This window comes from Notolabrus celidotus, chromosome 1 (assembly GCF_009762535.1).
Source record: "Notolabrus celidotus isolate fNotCel1 chromosome 1, fNotCel1.pri, whole genome shotgun sequence".
NCBI classification, from domain to species: Eukaryota; Metazoa; Chordata; class Actinopteri; order Labriformes; family Labridae; genus Notolabrus; species Notolabrus celidotus.
The window spans coordinates 15,933,690-15,955,617 of record NC_048272.1 but is presented as its reverse complement, the minus strand read 5'-3'; the positions used below and the strand labels follow the sequence as shown (position 1 = coordinate 15,955,617).

The following is a 21,928-nucleotide window of genomic DNA, read 5'->3' as shown; positions in this document are numbered from 1 at the left end:
CTGCTGTTCTCACACTGTGATGTACTAGCTAATTATAGTAGCAACACTGCAAATGAGTATGGGCACTTGATATGTATAACAATGCACAGCTTCATTTTCTGCATCACCAATTAACCATATTTTTCAAACATTCTTTATAAAGCAGAGTGTCTTGTGTATTAAAAGAAGCAGCAATAATGTTGTATCATTTTATTTCCAGCACTGGATCATTGCACTGTAAACAGAGTTTAGCTCTTACACCATTGGGAGACTGTTAAATAAGTGTTCTGCCCTCTCAGCACTCTTAAAAGTGCAGTGAAAAGTCTTCTGCCAGTCACACACACACATCTCCAGTGTCATATTCATATTTATAGCAGGGTGGCTGGCTGCCAACTGAACAACACAACCAATCACCAACAACATTGTCACTGTATCCTCAGGGGACAATTTGACACACACACATCTCTTTAAGGGGTAACACAAGGGACGGAGACACTTACACAGATTTACCTTGTTGTTCTTTATTATCTCCTTTATTTTAATCACTTGAAATGTTAATCATATGTTAAGTGTTTACTTATCAACATCCAGATTGTTATTGTGTTGCTATTTAAGCCTATTGAATTACTTATTACAGAGAACACTCATTCATTATCTCTCTAACATGCACAACAAGAAGAGCAAGAGATATTTTTGTCAATCTTTTATTAGTAAATCAACTGACAGTTCCGTTTTTACACATTTTGGAAACACACTGCAAACAAGTGTTTTCAGGCATTTTGTTACGATCAATACGAAACATAGTAGAAAAGCTAAATATGGTAACTACAATGCTGATGGAATTACTGCAGATGGTGTACAAGTCTATTGTGGTCACACAACGGGCTTGGAATAGAATATAATCACTAATTTGTGTGCAATTTGATGGTATATATTTACACTGAAAAATATACATAATACAGTTAATCACATTCCCAGGGCCAGCCCAAGACTAATGATGGTTTTCAATGCAAAACTGTCAAACAAATTCTATCCAGTCTGTTTTCAAATAAGGGGAAAAAAACATCATCAAACTTAAAATGTTTTTTGTGATTAGAACTTTTGACCATAATTTCACTTCAACATTAAAAAAAAGGTTGATTAAGTGTGGTGTAGTAAAGTGGCTTTGACATCATTTGGCACTCTGTTCTTCATAGCATAAGAGCCAGGCAATAGTCAAAACCTTAAATAACATCAGAGCACATTAAGGAGTCTGACACCTTCCTAAGTATGTTTCATGGAGTGATTTCACAGAGATAATAACAGGCTGCAGACAGAGTGTGAGTTACTTATAAAGGCCAATTAATACAAAGTGCAGCTGTTAAAGTACCAGAGTGATTCCCTTTTAAATAAAATTGCTGGAGCTCTGTTAAATAGGTGCTGGAGTTAGTATGATAACGTAGAGCGAGACAGCAGCACGAATCAGTTCATCAATGAAGTTTTGACCTAGAAAGTTTTCTAAGGCATTTAATTGCTACATCACACTGCTCACATGATCAACTGTTCATACAACTGCCATGAAATCAGCAGAAATTGAGGTCAGTATAAACCCATCATTATCGTGCATTTCACTGAGGAAAGGCAGTGACATTTCAGCACAACAGCTAACTCTCACTCTGTTACTGATTTATTGAGTTAGGTCACATTTTACAAAGCAAAATTATTGCACTCTTAAAGAAACTCCTTGAAGTAAAAGGCAGCACAACTGAACAGAAACAGGTCTGCTTAGGATGCTTAAAGGCATATGAAGTGGCTTACACAGACAGAAGAGCACACAATCCAAAATTTGTAAATGTGGAAATGCAGACGATTTGAAGCCACATCTGTGTTTTTTGGCAACTTTGTAAAGAGGTTTTTGGGCTAAAAGTGACTCTCATGAGGTACGGACGAGCATAAAATTACACAAAATTATTAAGTCCGTGGAGAGCTCATGATTCAACTTCAAGTGAAGTTTAATTAGGCCAATATTAGAGGGAAATGACTCTACTCTAGCAGAGCACAAGGATTTCAGAGTAGAAATAGCTTTCATGATTTTAAGAGGATGATAGAGCTCAGTGAACGCTGCTGTAAAGTGCACCACATTTCTCTGAAAGCTGGACTTACAATAAGTGCCTGGAATTTAAAGGAATGAGTCAAAAGAAGCTTGGAGGAAGGCAAATCAGAGAGCAGAGGCTGTAACAAAGCACATACAGAGAGGAGGTTCATTAAGGGGTCAGCATGTTGACAGAGCTACGTCTAACACTGAAACCTTTAACGTTATGCAAAGGGGAGATTTAAGCTCTTAAATCTGATTTTCCTTGAAACCGTGTCAAGTTTCAAAATGTTGCCGTTTCCATTGCGGGCAAGGTGGTAAAACAACACCGCATGCGAGAGCCAGTGCTGAATGTGTTACAGGAGAGGAAAAAAAACAAAAAAGTTTATGAGGCAATTAAAGATTTTGGCGAGGCCTCACAAATGTTAGCTTCGCCTGTTAAATATTTAACGCTTAAGCAAAAGATTGAAGACAGACGGGCTCACCAGTGAATACCGGAGAGCTTAAGCATGATTGTGAAACAGAAGTTAGTTTGCAGCATGTGATATGGGGAACTTCATATTTAGGATTCAGTTAATACCTTTGCAGTAATTACAACAGAAACTGTGGAGCACATGAGAGCATCTGGAACTGTTATCATACAATAATAAACTTTGAAACTGCAACAGAGTCAGCACTTTGCTCTCTGAATGAAGCACAGGTATCGGAAGATTGGGGAGTGGATATCTGCTTTTATCACACAGGTGAGGTGGCATGATAAGTTGTTGTCATTCTCAGGTGCAACTGACAGTCAGAATATCGTAAAATGGCCACGGGGAGAAGGACAACACGGTTGATAACCAAAGGAACAGACTTTTTCTGATAAATACGAGTATTTGTTTTCTGTTAGAGCTGGATGAGAGAAAAATAACATGCCATTATGTCTGTTAGATTCATAATGTCATCAATTTATCAGCTTATCTTTGAATACAGACTAGAAATGTTATCTATTGGACATAATTAAATGTTGTTTTTTATCTTTTTGTTTACATATTTATTTTAAGTGCAAGCTGCTCCAGTTGCCTCTGGAGGTGTTATTAAAGTTTCTAATTGAATTTGAATAAAACAGGTGTTTATTTTAGTCTAATAAATGCTATGTTACACAGGGATATGTGTCAGAATATTCCTTGGCTGAGACAGATAACTTCCTGGAGTCTTGGCGCTCAGAATCAGGAAATAGTGCTGCATAGTAATCCCTGAAAAATGGCCAAAGTGTTTGGTTAATACCCACAGAACTCAAGGTGTAATATTAACAGGTTTAATGTGCGGATTAACAAGTTTTAGAAGTGCTTGTAAGCAGATTTCTTACATGTGTACAGATTTAGCTTCTATTGCTCTCCAGTTTTTATGCTAAGCTACGATAATGGACTGCAGGCTCCAGATTGATGACATAGTTTTCTCAGGTCACCTTCACAGACATTCTTCCCCGTTTTCCAAACTACTCCTTTAATGTAAAGGTAGCAGGCTCCCACCGATCTTTCATTTCTGCAGTTTAACCATGTGATCAAAGTTTAACACTTCGATCTCTTGTGAACAATCTTCCTAACTTGACCGTGAATTAGCAACATCTCTTGAAATATCCTTTAAAAAATGCAAAAAAGTTAAGATGACAGAGTGATATTGATGACTGCCTTCTCCTTGTGCATCAAAATCTTATGATAAATAAGTGATTATACACATAAACTGTATAGATGGATCCTTCACTAAGTTGACAAAACGAAATAATTAAGGTCTTATCAAAATAATTTGGTGAAATTGAACAATGTTCAGTCCATGTTTTGGTTTGAAATATAGATTTGTACAAATTTACAAGTACAAATGACGTCTGACCTCTCTCCAGAACTCTGATCAGCACAGAGCTATAACACACCAAACAGAGGTCCAAGTCCAAAGAAGAAGCCAGTAAAATATATTTCCATACATGTGTTTCTATGACTTACATATCAATGTATTAATGTTTGTTTTCCTCAGTAACCTTGAGTTACCTTTCCTGACAGAAATTTTCTGATTGCTGTTTTTCTTTTTGTTTAAGCTTTTGCTTGCAGGCAATCAGCCTTGAAATGCTGCACCATCAGTATCACTGATGGCAAGGTGTGCGGTTGGACGGTGTGTGGCGCCTGTACGATGGGGTAACAGGAGGAATAAGGATCAGGGTATAGATCATGTGGGGACAGTCACCAGAATCATCAGCAGCACGTCCTGCGAGACTCTGAGGCCTGTCGTCCCAGTTTGAAACCTTTTCCTGATGTTCCTGCAGCTGCTTCTGCGACCGGGATGCGCTTACCTGGGAGGAGACAGACACAGACACAGACACAGACACAGACACACAGAGTGAGAAAGAGCTTCAGCTTCCCTCTTCTTTTTGAAAGTCTTCAGTACAACACAAACTTTCTCACTTCCTGTTGTGCTTATTTGAAAATAAGTTTTAAAGCGGGCTCTTCATGACAAATAACTGGCAGAAATCCAGCAGCTGTGCCCCAGTTCTCATAAGAGCTGGTCTTTAATATCTATTGAGTTCACACTGGAAAAAATGAAAAAGTAGAAGGACTCAAAGAAATCAGCATGCCTACATAAATCCTTAAATAAATCCTGAAATATTCAGCAAATGTTGTGAGACAGCTACAGAAAAATTGACATCAGTTCACTCAGGATCTTACATTTACTACAGTTTGTTCACGTCCTGTGTTGAAAAAATTTGGGAGTATGCAAAGCTGGTTAGAACATGAGAGAATACTGCACACTCAAGTTTCCAAGTTGTGTCTTGAGAAGATGTTTAAATCATATAATGCTCACACTTCAGGAAGTCATTCAAGTTTATATGTTGGGAAACAACACAGCAGTACACACTCAACACATGCTTTAATTACTTTGGACTATGCAGTTAGGACGAAGCTGTTACAGTAGCTTTGTCTCCTTTTTCTTTAGTTCATCAGTTGCTATTGAGAGCTGAGTCAAGTACCATAGACTGTATAAAATATGTACGTAGTATCCGTGACGTCATCCATCTGTTCCTGAGAGGTGTTTTAAAGCCAATCGACGGCGGCAGCCATATTGGAAATGCGGAACTCAAGCAGGCATAGTGCGACGTAGTGTGCGCTCCTAGCCAACAGCTATGTGTTCCCGTGCAGGAGTCACGTCAGTCATGTCCTTATTTGGGCAAAAACTCGTAATCTCAATATCTTCTGAACCGTCACGTTAGAAAAAATTCACCCCCGTACAGTGTGTGCCGATAGAGAGATTAGCTTCGTAGAGCCAAGCGGTTTTTTTTTGCAAAGATCGTCTTTTTCCCATTCATGTCTATGTGGTTTCCGGTGTTTCTGCAGCCAGCCTCAAGTGGATTCTTGATGTTTTGCAGTTTGTAACACTTCGACATGGGCTTCATAGTTTGTGGCCGGAGGTTGCCGCTTGGTCACAATGGGTAATCAAAGTTGTCAATAAGTCATCATTATGTTGGTTCTGTTTTTCTTCTAATATCACATTTTATACACTCCTCAAAAAAGTTTGGAATCGTTATTTCAGTCAATTATTTTCCCCTTTAATAATAACGATAGGTGTTGTATTTTATATCGTTGGAAAACCTGATTAGTCACCTTTACAACGAGGTATTACTTGTAAGGATCGTGCTTCTGTGGAATGAGCTACACAGCTTAACATGTGGACCGCCCCCAAAAATTTGCTAAAATCCCCTGCAATGTTCTCCTGTCGGTATTTACTCTTGTTTTGAGATGCCAAGTATGTGCCAGTCACAGATGTATGACTGGCATCTGATCGGGACCTTACCCCCACCTCCAGGATGACAATGCTCTCCCCCACAGAGCAAGGATCGTCACAGAATTTGGGACTGGAGAGGATGGAATGGCCTGCCAGCAATCCTGACCTCAACCCCATTGGAGACTTGTGGGATCAGCTTGGGCGTGCTGTACATGCTAAAGTGGCCAACATAACCACACTGGTTGACCTTAACCAATTCTTGGTTGAAGGATGGGATGCCATCCCACAGCAAAATGTGACCAGCATAAGGAGACTGTTGTGGCTGTACATGGATCTTCTACACGCTACAGAGGTCCCTGACTGTGTAACATCAATAAAAGGTAAAAAAAGACCAAAATGTGTTGTTTTTTCCTTATTATTGTGGGAGAGTGCAATCATTCAATCTACCAAGCAACTCAAAACAAGAGTGAATACCAACAGAAGAATATTGCAGGTTATTTTGGCACACTTTTTTGGGGCGCTACCCACACGTTTGGCTATGTTGCTCATTCCACAGAAGCACGATCCTTACAAGTTATACCTCGTTGTAAAGCTGACTAATCAGGCTTTCCAACGATACATGATACAACACCTATTGGTATTTTGGAGGAGAAATAATTGACAGAAATTATGTTTCCAAACATTTTTTGAGGAGTTCATAACAGAAGAGAATAGAATAGAAAGCTTTATTGTCATATAACGAAAGTGGAAAAGCTTCAACTTAAAGTGCACCACACTCAAACATTCACATCAAACATCATGCACTCAAGAAGAAAGGAGAAACTGTATATTGCACTCAAAAAGAAAGTGTTGCACAACAAGTAAACCTTGATTGCACAACATAAAGTAACTTTCACAAAAATGTGTATAACACAGGTACAATGAGGCTGCAGCTTATGAAGCTTATTCTGATCCACCTCTGTGTTATCAAATATCTGAAACATACCCGGATAAAAAAAGGTAACTCGATGAAACACATTTCAGTTCTGGTCAAATCATATTCCTCTTGCTTTTAAAACACCAAGGCAGGCGAGATGGTTTTCTTAACGCAGCACAATACTTGATTAGTCACAGCTCAACAGGAACTTCAGGATGAGCAGGCAGAAGAAAACACACTCACTTATCTCTATAAACACCTCGTTGATGTTAATGGCGTTCTTGGCGCTGGTTTCTACAAAGATGGCATGGATGGAGTCAGCATAGTCCTTGGCATCCTTCTCTAGCACTTCCCTGTAAACATCAGAGATATGTCATAATAACTCTGCAGCAATATGTAAACTGATTCTCTGATTTCATGCTCCATATGATAATAATCAAACTGTTCTTCTGAAGCTATTACATGGGAGGTTTCATGGATGGTCTTATAAATAAGAGCGTGTTTGTACGTAAGTCTGGAAGCTTTTTCAATTTATGAAAGATAATAGTATATTCAACTACTCCTCAGATATGAAAGATTTGGCCCTTTATACATAACAAGGGCTCTGCAACACATCTACATAATCTCAAAAGTAATCATGCCTAATATCAAAGCAAGGAGAGGTTGGGCTCTGTTTACCTTATATTTCACAACAGGCTGTTTACACAGAGAACCAAACAGTACGGGAGCCAATTATCCTCCCTGCAATGATACGTCTAAGCCAAACACTAAATATTATTCCAATTTAAAAGGTCAGAAGATGTTTTCCATCCAAACCAGACGTGAAATCCTCCAATCATTCAAAGGCTATAAATAAAAACGATCTTCATACTGAACCCAAGAACTGTGCATGATCTGAACAGCTTCATCTTTAACTCTGGCTCACCTGGCGTCTGAAAGGTCACATTTATTGCCAGCGATGGCGACCACAATATTAGGAGGGCCGTGCTGTCGCAGCTCCTTCACCCAGTTCTTCAGTGTTTGGAAGGAATCCTGATGATGGTACAGATGAACATGTTACAGTGAATTTAGCATTAAGCAGACAAACTCACAGCTTCTCACAAAAGAGGTTTGTGCCACTCTGCGGTTAAACTGGCATGGAACCACTCATTGGAGCTAAACTTAACCAGCACAGGCATTTGGATATTGACCTGCAAGATGGCTTAAAGGCTGGTGGTGCTAGCTCTACTAATGGTAGCCACACCAATTCAGCACTGTTAACCTGCAGATAATGTGATCCTGTGTTCAGTTACATTCGTTAAACTGCACTTCATCTTGACCATAGACTGTATAAAATATGGACATAGTATCCGTGACGTCACCCATCTGTTTCTGAAGCGCTGTTTTGAGGCCAATTGATGGCGGCAGCCATATTGCTGCTGTCGAGCGATTGTGACGTTAAGAGGCGGGCTTCAATCTACTTGTGTTTGCTTTCTCATAGAGACTTATATCATTAGGCTGACGTAATTCTTGTCTTTGTAAGAAATACAAAGCTACAGCTGGCAGCTGGTCAGCTCACCATAACATAAAGAGTCAAAAGGGAGAGAAATAGATAGCTTAGCACTGATCTGAAGTAATTAAATAAATAAACGATCCATATAAAAACTGATTACTTAAAATAAAGAGATGTACATTTTGCCAATTAAACAATTGAACGTATTGCCCCTCGCTAGTCTGCACCAGAGTTACTAGTTGGTCGAAGGATTTCTTCATATTTTATTACTTTAGGCCTGGAAACCAGTGCTATGTTTTGCTTAAGCTGTAGCACCACTAGCCAGGGCTGTTTTTCTGGTTGATCTCTACTGCCCTGAAGCTATGCTCATCTAGCAGGATGTAAACAAGCACAGATGACAAATGGAACCTCGCAGTGTGGCGTGGTTTGCCACTTCTATCTAGACAATGGAGTTGAAGTTGTTTCTGGTTAACCAGCCTGTATGTGGTTAAACCGGCATGTCACCACTCAATGGAGCGAAACTTAACCACTCTGTCAATCAATTCAGCATTGAATACCTGCAGACTCTGTGTAGACAAAATGTACTTAATTTTGACAGTTCATTCTGTTTTCTGATCTTTGGACTGGTCAGTCAGTTATTCTGAATTTAAAGTTCTGTTTAAATTACTGGGAAATTATTTAGTCAGTTTAGAAGATCCCTCCTAATAATTTGAATTACACAAAGAGAAGTGAAATGTCTTGAGACTCTAAACAGATTAGACAAACGGGATATAAAGTGATGACTAGTTATCTTTACAGGGGTTATTTTACTTGAAAACAGAACCATGTAAGCTATTTCTGCCTATTTCCAGTCTTTATGCTAAGCTAAGTAAACCGTCTGTAACTTCATATTGACCAAATAGACATTGGAACAGTAAGAAAGCAAACAAATGTATTTTCCAAAGTGCAAACTGGAATTCCTTCAACACTCATTCATCCGAAATTACAGGAAGACATGAAACAAAACAATGAAACTATACAGTAACACTGAGTGGATTATGATGCATGAGGATTAAAAAGTAAATAATACCTCTTTTGTGATGTCGTAAACAATGATGGCTGCAGCTGAACCTCTGTAATACATGGGTGCCAGGGCACGAAACTGTGGAAAGACAGAGAGGGTAAACAAAGATGGGTGAGAAGAGGATGAAGCTCATGCTGACCCAATCCATGGTGTTAATACATTAGATTTAACTTTGTAAAACTGAACATAGTGATAAGAGAGTGGAAAAAAAATACATCTTGTTTAGAGATAAATCCCAATCCAACTCTGAAGACTGTACACCTTGATTTTCTTCTGGTTTAACAAAGTGTTGACAGTTGATTAGAGTGTAATTTGCTATCATGCATTTTCACACTGCTCAGACGATGAAGCAGTGTTGAGGCTTAAATGGAAGTAGCTAATCGATTGCATAGTCACCACCCACGGTGATTACATGACTGACTCTTATTAGACTGACTGCATAGTGCTGACTGTAGCAAACTCAAAACGGAGTATAAGTTTAGAAAGAAAAGACAACCTAGAAGCATTTCGTTCAAGTGGTTTTCTTTTAAAATATGAGGATGGCGAGTCTTTCCACTCAGACCTCATACATGTGTTAGCTATCAACAGAAAGATGAGCAGAATGTGTCAAAAGCTGTTAGCGTTTTGATATTTATGGAAGACCATTTGATCTAAACCCAGTGGATCACAAAGCGGCATAACCAAAACAACATGTGAGATTCTAAATGTAGCTGCCCGGGACGTGAGGTGTTCCTCTTTCTGCCAGGTTTTGGTATTTTGGGGGTAAAATTCTTTCCAAAGTTGACTGAAGCACAGCTTCAGGACCTAGTCTGCACTGCTATGTCAGCTACATTACTATATTGATGACGATGTCTATCGGTCTGTGTTACTTTAATCCAGACTGAAATATCTTAACAGCTAAAGAGATTGCAACAAAATTTGATAGACGTTTTCATCTGCTCAAAGAATAAAACTTACTAACATTAAAGTTTCTTGCCCATCTGTAAGTCAATTTAACCACAACACTAATTACGCCCAATAAAAGCATGACTTTTAGCCTTACTATAATCTAAATAGATGAATTATAATAAAAAAATCACCTTCCATACAATGTTATGATAAAAAAGAGTACAGGCTGTAAACATGTTTAATTCTGCTGTACAAATTGGGTATTTTAACATGGAGCCTAATGGGGATTAACTCACTTTTGGGGCCAGCCTCAAGTGGACACAGGAGGAACCAAAATTTTTGGCACTTCCAAATTTGCCAGCGGCAGCCTGTTGCCCCAACTGGGTGTAAGATCAAACGTAGCCTAGTTTGAATGCAATTTCTCATTTAGGATGGAGTTTGCACTCTACTAATGTTTTGTGCGTTGCACCAACTGAGATAGTGCCAACGTCAGCCTAAATTACAACTTAATTATTACACTTAACTCCTAGTAGGTGTAAAGTCCTCCGTAGAGTATATCGGCTGCCATGGCGCATTGTTTTGAAAGGTGGGATGATTTGGAGGATGAGGAGATACAGAGGGTTCTCCCAGCTAGATTATATCGGCAACACGATATCCGCGAGAGATTACCTTTGGAAAAATATGATGACCAAGACTTGCACTTCCAAGTAACATATGTTGTAGTTGATAATTATACCACTCGATGTCACTGTCATTATACACACACTGTAGGTTAAGGCTTTAGGCTATAGTTATCACCTTACTTTAGTTTGTTTCAGCTGTTGGTCAGTTCCGAAAAGATTAGGCACGAAAAATAACTGCATCAAAATTGGTGCTTTCCTCTGATAGGCTGCTGGAAGTGTAAACGACATATCTGCGACAATGTTCTGGTTAGTTTGGATGTTACGGTCTACTAGTTAAGATGAACCTTATGTCTCTGTGGTGCAACCAAACAATGGCACAACTGAAGTTACAAACTAGCTAGTTTCAACGTGTGGTTAAGTGAGGACTTTACACCCTAACTTAGGACACAACTTACGCACAGCTGGTGCAACAGGCTGCAGAGGTCTGCTTTGTCTCAATAAGAGGGCGATTATTTGTATGTACTATTAAGAAAATGTAGGCAAATCAGTCATCAGTAGCATTTGGATGCACCAATAAACATCACTTCAGCTCCTGTTCAGATTCAATAAATGTTCATGGCTGGCCTCACCGCCATCCTGCAGCTGTAACAAATTTTGACAACTTTTTTCCTTATATTGTCTTATTTTGTCATTTGACACCACTTCTTTACTGTATGTATCTTTTTACAGCTCTCTCTGAGGGTTTGCCTTTGCATTCACTGCTCATCTACTGTATTTAAGCATGTGGCCGAACCTTGAATTTTACAAGCCCTTGATTTCAATGTATCTTGAACAGTAATGGCCTCTATAAGATTTCAGGTCTAAAAAAAAAAGATCAAGTAAAACAAGCAGACAATATACTTCAAAAAATGACTGTTGAGGATCAGGGTATTTTCCCTCTTAAACTCCAACCCTCCTCTTCTGCTTGCTTGCATTGTATAAGCTCTCCTGTGGCAATTTAACACACTAATAAAACCATGTGTCATTTATTAACTAATGATATTTATTCTAAGAGAAACAACCCGTGACTGAAAAAGACCTTCACTTGAAATGACCCAGGGCTTTCCCGCCAATTCTATTTTCCTTTACAGAATGATGGAATAAACTATCCATCTTGGAGTGACAGCGTTACCTCAGGAAAGCACACATTCCACATAATTATAGTTGTTACTGGCCCCAAGTCCGCCAACGGGAATCCAGCTTTGGCAGAGGCAGTGTGGAGAGTGCTGTCTGTTTCATTGCTGGGTTTGCACCACCAACAGTCCTGTGTGGTCTATCTCTGCTTAAACCCAAAGGGTAATCACAGCAAGACCAGACGTCTGACCACACAGCAGCCCAGAAAACAGCCTCAGTGATGCCCTGTGAGTGCTGACTAATTACTAAAACCACAAGCTGGGTGCTTAATGAAAGAAGCCCTCCTATTCCTGGAGAACACGTGGTTCTTATAGCTTGTTTTTATGTAGAGTACAGTCGGAGAGGAAGGATTAGATGGACTGTTGACAGCTAGGCTTATATGTACTCGTGAGGCCTCATCTGGTCTTGAGATATGGATTGTAGAAAGGGAAAAGAACACTATTTGCCCCCGTCTCCCCTTCCATGTGCATTTGCTGGCTTTGAGTTTCCCTCGGTATCAAATCAACAGCTTCTGATCGGCCAAAACTCAGCAAAAGTTGGAGAAACAAGCTCTGAAAGACTTCAAGATACCACAGCGCAAAACCAAATGAGAGGAATTTTACTCTTTTTTCCCGTGCGCTTGTGAACCTCACGGGCGGCTATGGGGCCACACAGGAGTGAAAAAAGGGTGGATTTGTGGGAATGAAAAGGTGGAGAAGAACAAAAAGGAAAGACAGAACTGATTCTTGCCAAGAGGAGAAATGAAAAGAAATAGTCCACAGGACAAAACACAATAGAAAGAGAGAAAAGCCTGACGTGGAGCTGAAGCAACTTGCAGATAAGACACAGTAGCAGGCAGCACACGCCACTGGGCTGAGACGGCTTGGGTTTCATCCTCAGGTCTTATCTTAAACGAGGGCCGCATTGATGTCCCCCCCTCAAGGGTCTCGAAGAAGCCGAGGCCCCCCCAGGGGAAAGAGGATAAAAGGCAAACAGCATCTTATCTCACCTCTCTGGAGAGGACAGCAGCTGGGATAAGGCATCACAGCAGCAGGGGATTGTGCAGGAGAAGAAGGAGAAGGGCATGCATAGAAAAAGGGAACAGCGTACGCAGGGAGAGTGTGTCATGAGAGAAAGTAGTTCCCTATGCTACAAAGGTCTGGGGTTGATGTTCTTGAGATGGACTTTAATACTACATTTTTACTCAGACAGCAAGATGTATGCTCTTTATTATGTCATCTGTAAAGGGTTTCAGTTTCACACTTTCTAGGGGTGTTTAAGAGGGGCACTTAAAGAAAAATGCTGCTGTAGACACAAAGGGTGCATAAATAACTGTACATGGATCTGATTGGCTGAAGGTATGTGATAATAAAATCACATATCTTGTTGCTGATCGCTACCGAACCATTTTTTTAAGTAACTTCTGCCTTTTAATGTCTATTGTGTTTTGTTTTTTGAACTTTTTTATTAGACTCAGCCAACAAAACACAAAACAACAATGGAGTCATTACCCAGAGGCGGATCTCATGGGCAAATATTTCATTAAAAAAAAATAAACGTCCACAGTTTAGATACAATAAAAAACGATAAATAATAAATTAAATGAATAATTGCAATACAAATAATTATAAATTAGAATAATTAGAATAATAGAAAAATGTTATATATAATAAAGAAATAATAAATACAATGAATAAATACGATAAAACAATAATAATGTATATCACAAATCAGTCCATCAGAAAGTCAACTGAAAAGGGACTAAGCAACAGAAGCCCAACTCATTTGCAATAAATCAGTTTGTAATTGTCTGTTTTTTTACTTTAAGTGTGCAACTCTAACTGTTGTCTGACCAGGACGTCCATGTAAATGTGTTTTTGTAACTTCAGAGGAATATTTCCAGTGAAAAGGGGGTTAAATAAAATAAAATAGTCAATAGATTCAATCATGTTTGCTACTTAAAACTAGCAGAAATGCGATGACACTCATTTTCTTGTATCTATGAATGCAATGAGGAAGAAGGAGTGAGATGGAGGACAGAGATTAAAGGTGATACAAATCATGACAAAATCATGTTTTGATTAAACTAAATGTGCCACTCACTGATTCAAATATTGTAAATCCTGAACGCACCACATACATGTTTTAAAGTACAGAAAAAAAGAGGGACTCATAACTCTCCCCCTACGAAGGTAAATGTTGCCCCCTATCAGAAGTCCTGAATAACTGCATGCTCACTCTCCCTGAGGCTGATTCGGGGAGTGGTATGTGTAACTTTCTCACTTCCCTTTAAAGCCACATGGGAGGGATCAGTAGATTTTCAAATCAGCCAAGTCAAACCGATTGATTACAGTGTCATAACTGTGTGTTGTTGTGGTTTGGCTGCGCAGACATGAAACACTCAGATCTACAATCCAGGAGTCCGTTTGAAAACAACGTTAAGGGCCAAAACCTCAGTGGATATTACTCACCCGCTCCTGTCCTGCCGTGTCCCAGATCAGGAACTTGTGCAGCTCATTCTGGTATTGCACGGTCTTGGTCATGAAGGACGCCCTGGTGAAAAGAAATGATAATAGTACTGATATTCTGTGTCACATTACAGATGTGTTAGATTGAATGTTACGGAGCTGCTACTCAGGTTTTATTACAACAAATGTTACAACTCTGAGATCATCTGGTTTGAGGTATTTTAAAATGTGTACCAGCTTTAGTAAACAACAGAGTACCAAATGAAAACCACTCAAAAGCTCTTGTATTAATTACAGCTCTATAAAAATTAAGTATTTTTGAAGCTGTCAACAATATCAACTGTTTGTTTTGATTCTCAAATAAGCTTTTGGTTAAAAAAACAACAACAATGTGTCTGCAAATATAACATAAATAATCCATCTGTGTTTGTTTATGTTATTCTGTGGCTGTTTATATTTAGTTCAAACAATCCAGGCTCTGTTCAGCAGTCCCCTGGTATTGATTAGGGCAACATATGCTGACAGAGATGTGTCTGTCTCAGCTGATCAATGCTGATGTATTGATCCAGCTTGAGGTCTTCCTCATATCGCTCATAAAAATAAAGATGTCTTGAAGTAGCTTCCTGGAGCTGATCCACATCCACAAAATCCCTTAGTTCATCAGAATCAGAACTATTACTGAAGCTAGAATTTCTGAATAATATTGATGGTGTTCTGTCAAATAGTGCTACCTACTCAGGTGTGCTCTTTGTTTATCTGTGCATCCCCTACCATCCATGTCATCACTAGGAACATTATTTGACAGAGGATATTAGTCTATTGAGATATACGCTTCAATTGAAATCTTAAATAAATGTATTCACATACAGTACCAAAACATGCTTACCTTAATCTTATAGTAACTGAGATTCACGATCCATAACTCCTCTAATAAGTTTGAGAAATCTTTTATGGACTACATTAGAGACAAGCTCAATACCCACTAAGCTGAAAGATAAGTCATACCTATATAAAACTCATAACCTGCTGCCACCATTATAGCCCATCACTTAAATTGAAGTTTTCATTTACTCACATCATTATTTTTGTTTTTTTTTCAGTTTATTTTTTCCACAACTGCCAATGTGTTGTGATTTGTTTTTTTGTTTTTTGTCTGTAAAGTCAGCAATGTTTGGATGTCCTGTATGCTTTCTAATAAGAAAATGATATATATATATTTAAAAAAAGAAACATTTACCCCTATTTTTTAATATACCACCGTACACAAATAGTGCTAATCCATAGCCTCATTGATGAGACTGTTTTTCAACAAAGCCTTAGAACTCAACAGAACACCTTCAATTTTCATCAATCAATGTATTGTTGATTAGTCAACAGTAGAAAAGATGAGCATGACCTTTTGAATTGACGTTAACATTCTTGTATATATATATAACTACTTAATTCCCAGCACTTTTGTACATAGGTTGTTCTAACTATTCTGCGCTTCTGTATATACTTTTTTATTATTATCTTATCTTATCTTATTTTATTCTAATCGTATTTATATCTTATTTTATTTTGTTTTGTTTTATTTTATTCATATTTATAACTTATTTTATTCCTTCTTCTATTAATATTTTGACTTTCTTACCTACTGTTTATAAGAGCTCTGTAATGACCGAATTTCCCTTCCAGGGATAAATAAAGCATTTCTGATTCTGATTCTGATTCTGTAAAGAGAAAGACCTCCAGTGCATTCTCATATAAGACAAAAAACAACTTCTTATAACAAACCTGGCTAGAAGCAGAAGATGTTTGGCTTTTTGAGTATACAAGGGGATTTGAACAGTTAATTAAAAATCAGAGTACATGCATGATCGTTTTTTTCAGCTTTGGAAGCATTTCACCAATACAGACCACATGATAACGTCCCGCTATGAACCTAAACACAAACCTCTTAAAGAGAGAAGTAACGTGACTCGTGGGAGACAGCAGGAACTCACCCGATTGTTGGGTTGATGTTTGGGTCAAAGCTGTCCTCCACAAATCTCCAAACAATACTCGACTTTCCAACTCCAGTGTCCTGCACAGACAAAATAAAGAAGCTGCTTACTAAACATAGTCAGAAACTATTACTACACATGTAATCACAACTATAAAAACACTTCTCTGGCAAAGAGCCCAGATGCGATCGCTTTTTCACGGCAGTGTCTTCCTTCCTGCTTCCCTTGTAGGTCTGCTACTGTGCGATAGTTGAACAGGGAAGACGTCATCAAGGGGTCATTGTTTGGTTTATGTTTTTGTTGATGAAGAAGGGAGGGTATAGAGAATATTTTAACTGCAATTAATTAATGAGATAATGGTGGAGAAAACACAGCCTTTGTTGTGGTTCTATAAGCAGTCCTGATGTGCATGAATATTGTGGCTGTCACTATTTTAAAAAGTGCACGAAGCAAAGACCAGTAATGTTTTTCTGGAAAGTTAAAATGCTTCAGGGCTGCAACAAACACTCTTTTGCATATTTTTGATCAGTCTGACATTTTTTTTTACAAATCAGCTTAAGAATTTTGCCAGTAAAGTGTAAAAAGTGTAAATACATATACATGTAAACCCCAGCACATTTCCAAGGATCAAATTTGTCAACTTCAGATTTTTTGTTTTATCTGACAAGCAGTCCAAACATCTGATAAAATACTTCATGTATAGATTTAGATATTGTAAACAGATTATTGATATGAGGTTTGAGGTTACCTCAAGGATGTATTAAACAGGCTATTGTTAAGAAAATTAATATGAGATCAACTAAAACCTCACTGATCATGAAGTAAATTCTTATCAAAAACAGAACAGTAGTAATAGAACACTGCAAAATGGCAACCTTGTTGTCAACACATGCATGCATCTTTATCCGGTATTCAACACCTCATTACAAAGGACAGGAAAGACCAATGGTGGTAATAGCTATATAAGTGGTAGTGCTAAAAGAAATAATTAAGTACTAGATTCCTTAGGCACAGGAAATGACGACTTTAATAGTATTAATAATAATACACTACAGTAAATCCTCAGTTTTAGAAACTAGAGCAGAAAATGGCTGGCTGATCGTTTTTACACACTCAGATAATAGTAATAGCAGATTATGGAGTAGCTGAGATGTCAGGAAGTTTTATGAATCCTTTATGAGGAAAATAAACCATTTTAATTATATGTTGTTGCTCAGACATGTAAAAGTGCTCTGCCTATGACTGATCTGATGACCTGTACGTTCATAAAGACAGTAATTTGAGAGGTAAGTGAACATATGTTTACCCCACCAGGCTCACAGTTCAGAGTATTCCGCATATTTAACTCATGTAAACAAACATGTCCATCAGCTCGGCTCAAGCTAATTTAAGAGCAGTGAGGCTCATCTGATGCCACAGGTACAGTCAGATGAATAGTGAGGATCATATGTACATGTTTAAATAAAAATCGAAGCACACTCACCCCCAGGAGGCAAACCTTTAACTCTCTCAGGGCCATATCGATCTCCTCTCTTTCAAAATGAGTTAGTGATGATGACCATTGACAGTTTTCTCCTCTGGCTACCTCTGATGTTGAAAATTCTTCAGGTGGTCTATGTTTACAAAAACTTTACCTCATCGTGGTCAAGAGCTGCCAAATGCACATCTCAGACTAAGTTACTAATCTCGCTACTATCCTTACAGCGGCTGGTAGTCCGCCTGATGTGCCATATTGAGAATTTAGTCCACAGCTAGCTAGCTCACAGTAAAGACATCTAAACGCTCAGTCTCCATCTTGAACGACGGCGTGTGGTCACGTGACTTTTCCGGTGTTCTGTCGAATAGTGCTACCCAGCGAATCGTGCCACTATGCGACTCTTCGCACATGTACGCATGCGTAGAACCACACTCCTGGGCGCTTGATAGGAAATACCATAGACTGTAAATAAATACTAGTCCAACGTGATACGATTCAATTTTCGGGGCAATTTAAGAGGAACAGCTGAATAAAAGAATAAAAGAGAAACTAAGAAAAGCAATTTAAACAACAATTAAACAATTAAAATCAGTAAAACACATAAAACAATGAGTGTATAAAAGAAAACCATAAATAAAAGTAGATTAAAAATGAATGTAACATCGTGGATAAAACAATATTACAGGAAGGCCTTTCAATAAAAATATGTTTTCTGCTGTGATTTAAAAGAAGATACGTGATACGTATATGATACATTTTACCTGAAACATTACAAAAAAGTCTTATAATAAAGTACCAAAATATTTTCACCTTATTCTTACATTGCACTTGCCCCCGTTTGTAGAAATTAAAAAAGCATAAACAGAAAGCAAATTGCCAGAGTACGGAAGAGGATTAGGGCCACCAGGGAAAAAAATTAATTAGGTCAATTTTTTATTATTATTCTAACAAAAAAAGTCAGAATTCTGACTTTTTTCTCAGAATAATAATTAAAAAACATTTGACCTTAATTCTTTTTTTCTGAGAAAAAAGTCAGAATTCTGAAAGTCAGAAATCCCATAATTCTGACTTTTTTCTCATAATAATAATAATAATAATAATAATAATAATAATGAAAATAACAATTAAAAAAAACGACCTTACTTTTTTTTCTGATAAAAAAGTCAGAATTCTAAGGTTAAAGTCAGAATTCGGACTCTTTTTCTCATAATAATAATAATAATAATAATAATAATAATAATAATAATGAAAATGGACATTCATTTTTTTTCCCCCCCAGTGGCCCTAATCCTCTTCCGTACCAGCGCTATGGATTCGCTATCGGGTAGCATTTTTTGACAAAGCAGCACAACTCGTCAGAACACCGGCTCTTTTTTGTTTGCAGATACACAAAGCCCATAGGCTCTATTTATGCTCAGGTATGTCTTGTTTGAGCCTCAGCCGAGCAGCTCTTACCGGTTAAAGGTCGTATTTTTACATGTATAATCAGCCGGTCTCTTCCAGCACCAGGAAGTAGTTTGAGGAAGTAGTGAGCGGCCGTGTTTGAGTGACAGCTGAGCGGTGGTGACAGCCCACACGGGACGGCAGCCCGCAGAGCCGAGCCGAGACTCAAGATGGCAGGTAATCACACTTTTTAATACTGTTTTCTTCAATACTTTCGAGTCTTATTGTGACTTATACAGCTGCATTTCGGTTTACACTGGATTAATACTTAACAGAGTGTTCCCTGCTTTGCTAAATGTGTACTGTTCTGAGGCAAAGTGCTGCTAAGAGGAGCCAAGTCATAGGAAAGGGCTGGACGAGCCATGTTAGCAAACTTAGCACTACTAGCCAGCTGGCTAACGGAGGCTGCTCCGGGGGATCGAAATGTGTGATTGTGGGGCTGCATCTAAACGTATAAATATCCAGTATATGTTAATGATTCTTTATAAGCACTCTTTCATGAAGTTAGACACCATAACGTGCCCCCACTCGCGTATATTATCGAACTGTTGCCATAGCGCGTTGACCTAGCTAACGTTAGCCGAGTTGCTAAAGTCATTTTCAGCCATAAGCTGGCCAAATCCTCCTTTATACCATAACAAAGGGGAGATGATGTTCTTGGCCAACATGCTTTTAGGGGTTTTCTTCAACCACCCGCAGTTAAATTTACTCCACACACAACACCGCGTTTAATGCGCCGTTTCAAAGTAGGTATTGTTTTGTACATTTCGTGCACATTCCCTTGCTTGTCCAGCTGTAAACACTGGCTTACAGCCGTTCCACCACATGCTTCTCCTTCTTAGATCTCTTTCTGGACTCTTCTTTGGACTAGTTATTGTCCCATATTCAGGACTGAAGTGAATCAAGTGTCTTGATTTGTTGTTTTATCACCCAAATAAAAGGAAGTGTTTGAATGTAACATCTGCATATCAAGTTCGTGTTTATCACATACGACTATGCGGATGTTACTTAATGTATAGGGGGCTTGATGACTTTGTAGTTGCCTATTTAACTGTAAAGGTCTTGGTTAAGATATTGGTTATGTAGTAAGAAGTTAACCTGAATTCAAATTAGGTGTTTCCCCTGCAACTATGCTGCATTTTATTGAAACAAATCAACAATTTTCTATTTCCAGCCTCAAAGATCATAAACTACTCTAAGAGAGTTATGCTTTAGTCCCTGGTATCTCTACTTTCGAGGTTATAATTTAAAAAAAATGTTACAATCCTTTCTGAAGCCTCAAAGTCATTTTTTTCTGATTTAATTGAAAGACAGACAATATGAGACCAATTTAAATGTTAAAAAGGGGTCACTGACGCATACATTTTTGAAGATGCACAGTATAAATAAACTAGGGATGTACATTTTAAGTATTTTCCGTGATCGATTTTTGTCGAAAATGTTAACGATCAATTATTTCCCCCTAAATTATATTTTCTACAGCAACACAATGCATATAACTGACAGTATTGAATACGGGTACATGTTTAATGACTATCAACGATCAGGCTCATAAAAATATTCTCTGCAGACATAGTCTTATAAAGTGAAGGCTCATACTACGAACAGAAAAGTACTTCAGACTCACAGTGTCCAGTTTTCTGTCTACTCGTTCTTATTGATGAAAATAAACGTGTTTTCGGTCAGGTGTCAGCCGGGAGCGCAACCGGGTCATAATCAGTCTAGCTGCAGAAACGCTCAGACGGCTCTGATGTTGATGGTCTGCAAACATAGCGTACTAGGAATTCCCACCGGTCTGTTGGCTTTGTATCCAAAGTTGGGGAAATGTCCTGTTTGAAGTTGTCAACCTTCGTGTCCGTATCGTTGTAGGCAGCAGTTGCCCATTGATCCTCTCAAAAAAGCACTCGTGGAGAACGGTCACTCAGTCGCATCCCCCAACTGAGTGTCTCCGCTGTCCTTAACACCTGTAACAGCTGATTCAAATCGAAACATGCTTTAAACTTAAAACACCTACCTGATAGCTGAGTGTAATATGAGACCACGTGATGTTTGTTCCACGTGACGGAAAACTGAAAACAAAAATGCGTGTTTCGAGCGATTTCTTAACAATCAATTAATCGATAGTCGATTAATTGTGTACATCCCTAGTATAAACCAACTACTTTAGAAAAATGACTACTAAACACATTATGAGTAGGTGTTGTATTCGGAATAGAGGCAAAGAAGCATACATTTAAGGTGCATCAAAACCCAGAAACACCGGGCATACATTTAAATTACTATAAAGAGAAGTGAGTCAAAAGAAGAAACAAACATACACGTATAAATACAAACATTGTGCCTGAGGGTTTGGTGTCAGGCGGTGGATAAAGTGTCTTATGACTATGAAAAGCATTGAGAAATAAACAACAGAAACGTACCTACACTCAGAAATCAGAGCTTCATGATGTTTTAACAGTAGCTGGTTTCCCTCAGGTGAGCTCTCTATGAAAAAAATAAAAGATGTTTGTTCATGCACCAAAATGATCTGTGGCATCCATGACTTGTGGGATCCAGCACCACTTCAGGGAGGTTTTGTACATCCTCTTTGTGTGTTTAAGAAATAAAATCATCTGAGACAG

General features: G+C 38.4%; 2 protein-coding genes across 4 annotated transcripts in view; one reads left to right on the top strand and one right to left on the bottom strand.

The window, feature by feature from the left end:
• Window positions 1-667: 667 nt before the first annotated feature.
• Window positions 668-21,285, bottom strand: rab22a (RAB22A, member RAS oncogene family). Of its 3 annotated transcripts, none has more exons than XM_034677836.1 (7): window positions 21,099-21,285; window positions 16,388-16,467; window positions 14,406-14,487; window positions 9,278-9,349; window positions 7,642-7,748; window positions 6,976-7,069; window positions 668-4,373 (listed from the first exon to the last, which is right to left on the bottom strand). In XM_034677836.1, the coding sequence occupies exons 3-7, from the start codon at window positions 14,475-14,477 to the stop codon at window positions 4,167-4,169; spliced, it is 552 nt and encodes a 183-aa protein (XP_034533727.1). In that variant the 5' UTR covers window positions 14,478-14,487; window positions 16,388-16,467; window positions 21,099-21,285; the 3' UTR covers window positions 668-4,166. The 3 variants fall into 3 exon arrangements, with proteins under 3 accessions (XP_034533727.1, XP_034533565.1, XP_034533647.1); XM_034677674.1 differs by lacking the exon at window positions 21,099-21,285 and adding an exon at window positions 17,871-18,276; XM_034677756.1 differs by lacking the exon at window positions 21,099-21,285 and adding an exon at window positions 17,871-18,267 and having other exon boundaries at window positions 6,960-7,069.
• ppp4r1l (protein phosphatase 4, regulatory subunit 1-like) overlaps window positions 19,183-21,928 on the top strand; it is a 20,636-nt gene continuing 17,890 nt past the window's right edge. Inside the window, exons 1-2 of the mRNA XM_034677559.1 lie at window positions 19,183-19,282; window positions 19,368-19,484. Of these exons, the coding sequence (XP_034533450.1) occupies window positions 19,478-19,484 (7 nt within the window). The 5' untranslated portion in view covers window positions 19,183-19,282; window positions 19,368-19,477. The remainder of the gene's footprint in view (window positions 19,283-19,367; window positions 19,485-21,928) is intronic.

Bases quoted from the DNA above. Each gene is read 5' to 3' on its own strand.
- rab22a (XM_034677674.1), bottom strand. From the start codon at position 17,906: ATGGCCCTGAGAGAGTTAAAGGTTTGCCTCCTGGGG. The intron at 16,468-17,870 runs GTGAGTGTGCTT...TTGTCTGTGCAG, and splicing joins TAAAGGTTTGCCTCCTGGGG to GACACTGGAGTTGGAAAGTC. The intron at 9,350-14,405 runs GTGAGTAATATC...GTCTTTCCACAG, and splicing joins ACACGGCAGGACAGGAGCGG to TTTCGTGCCCTGGCACCCAT.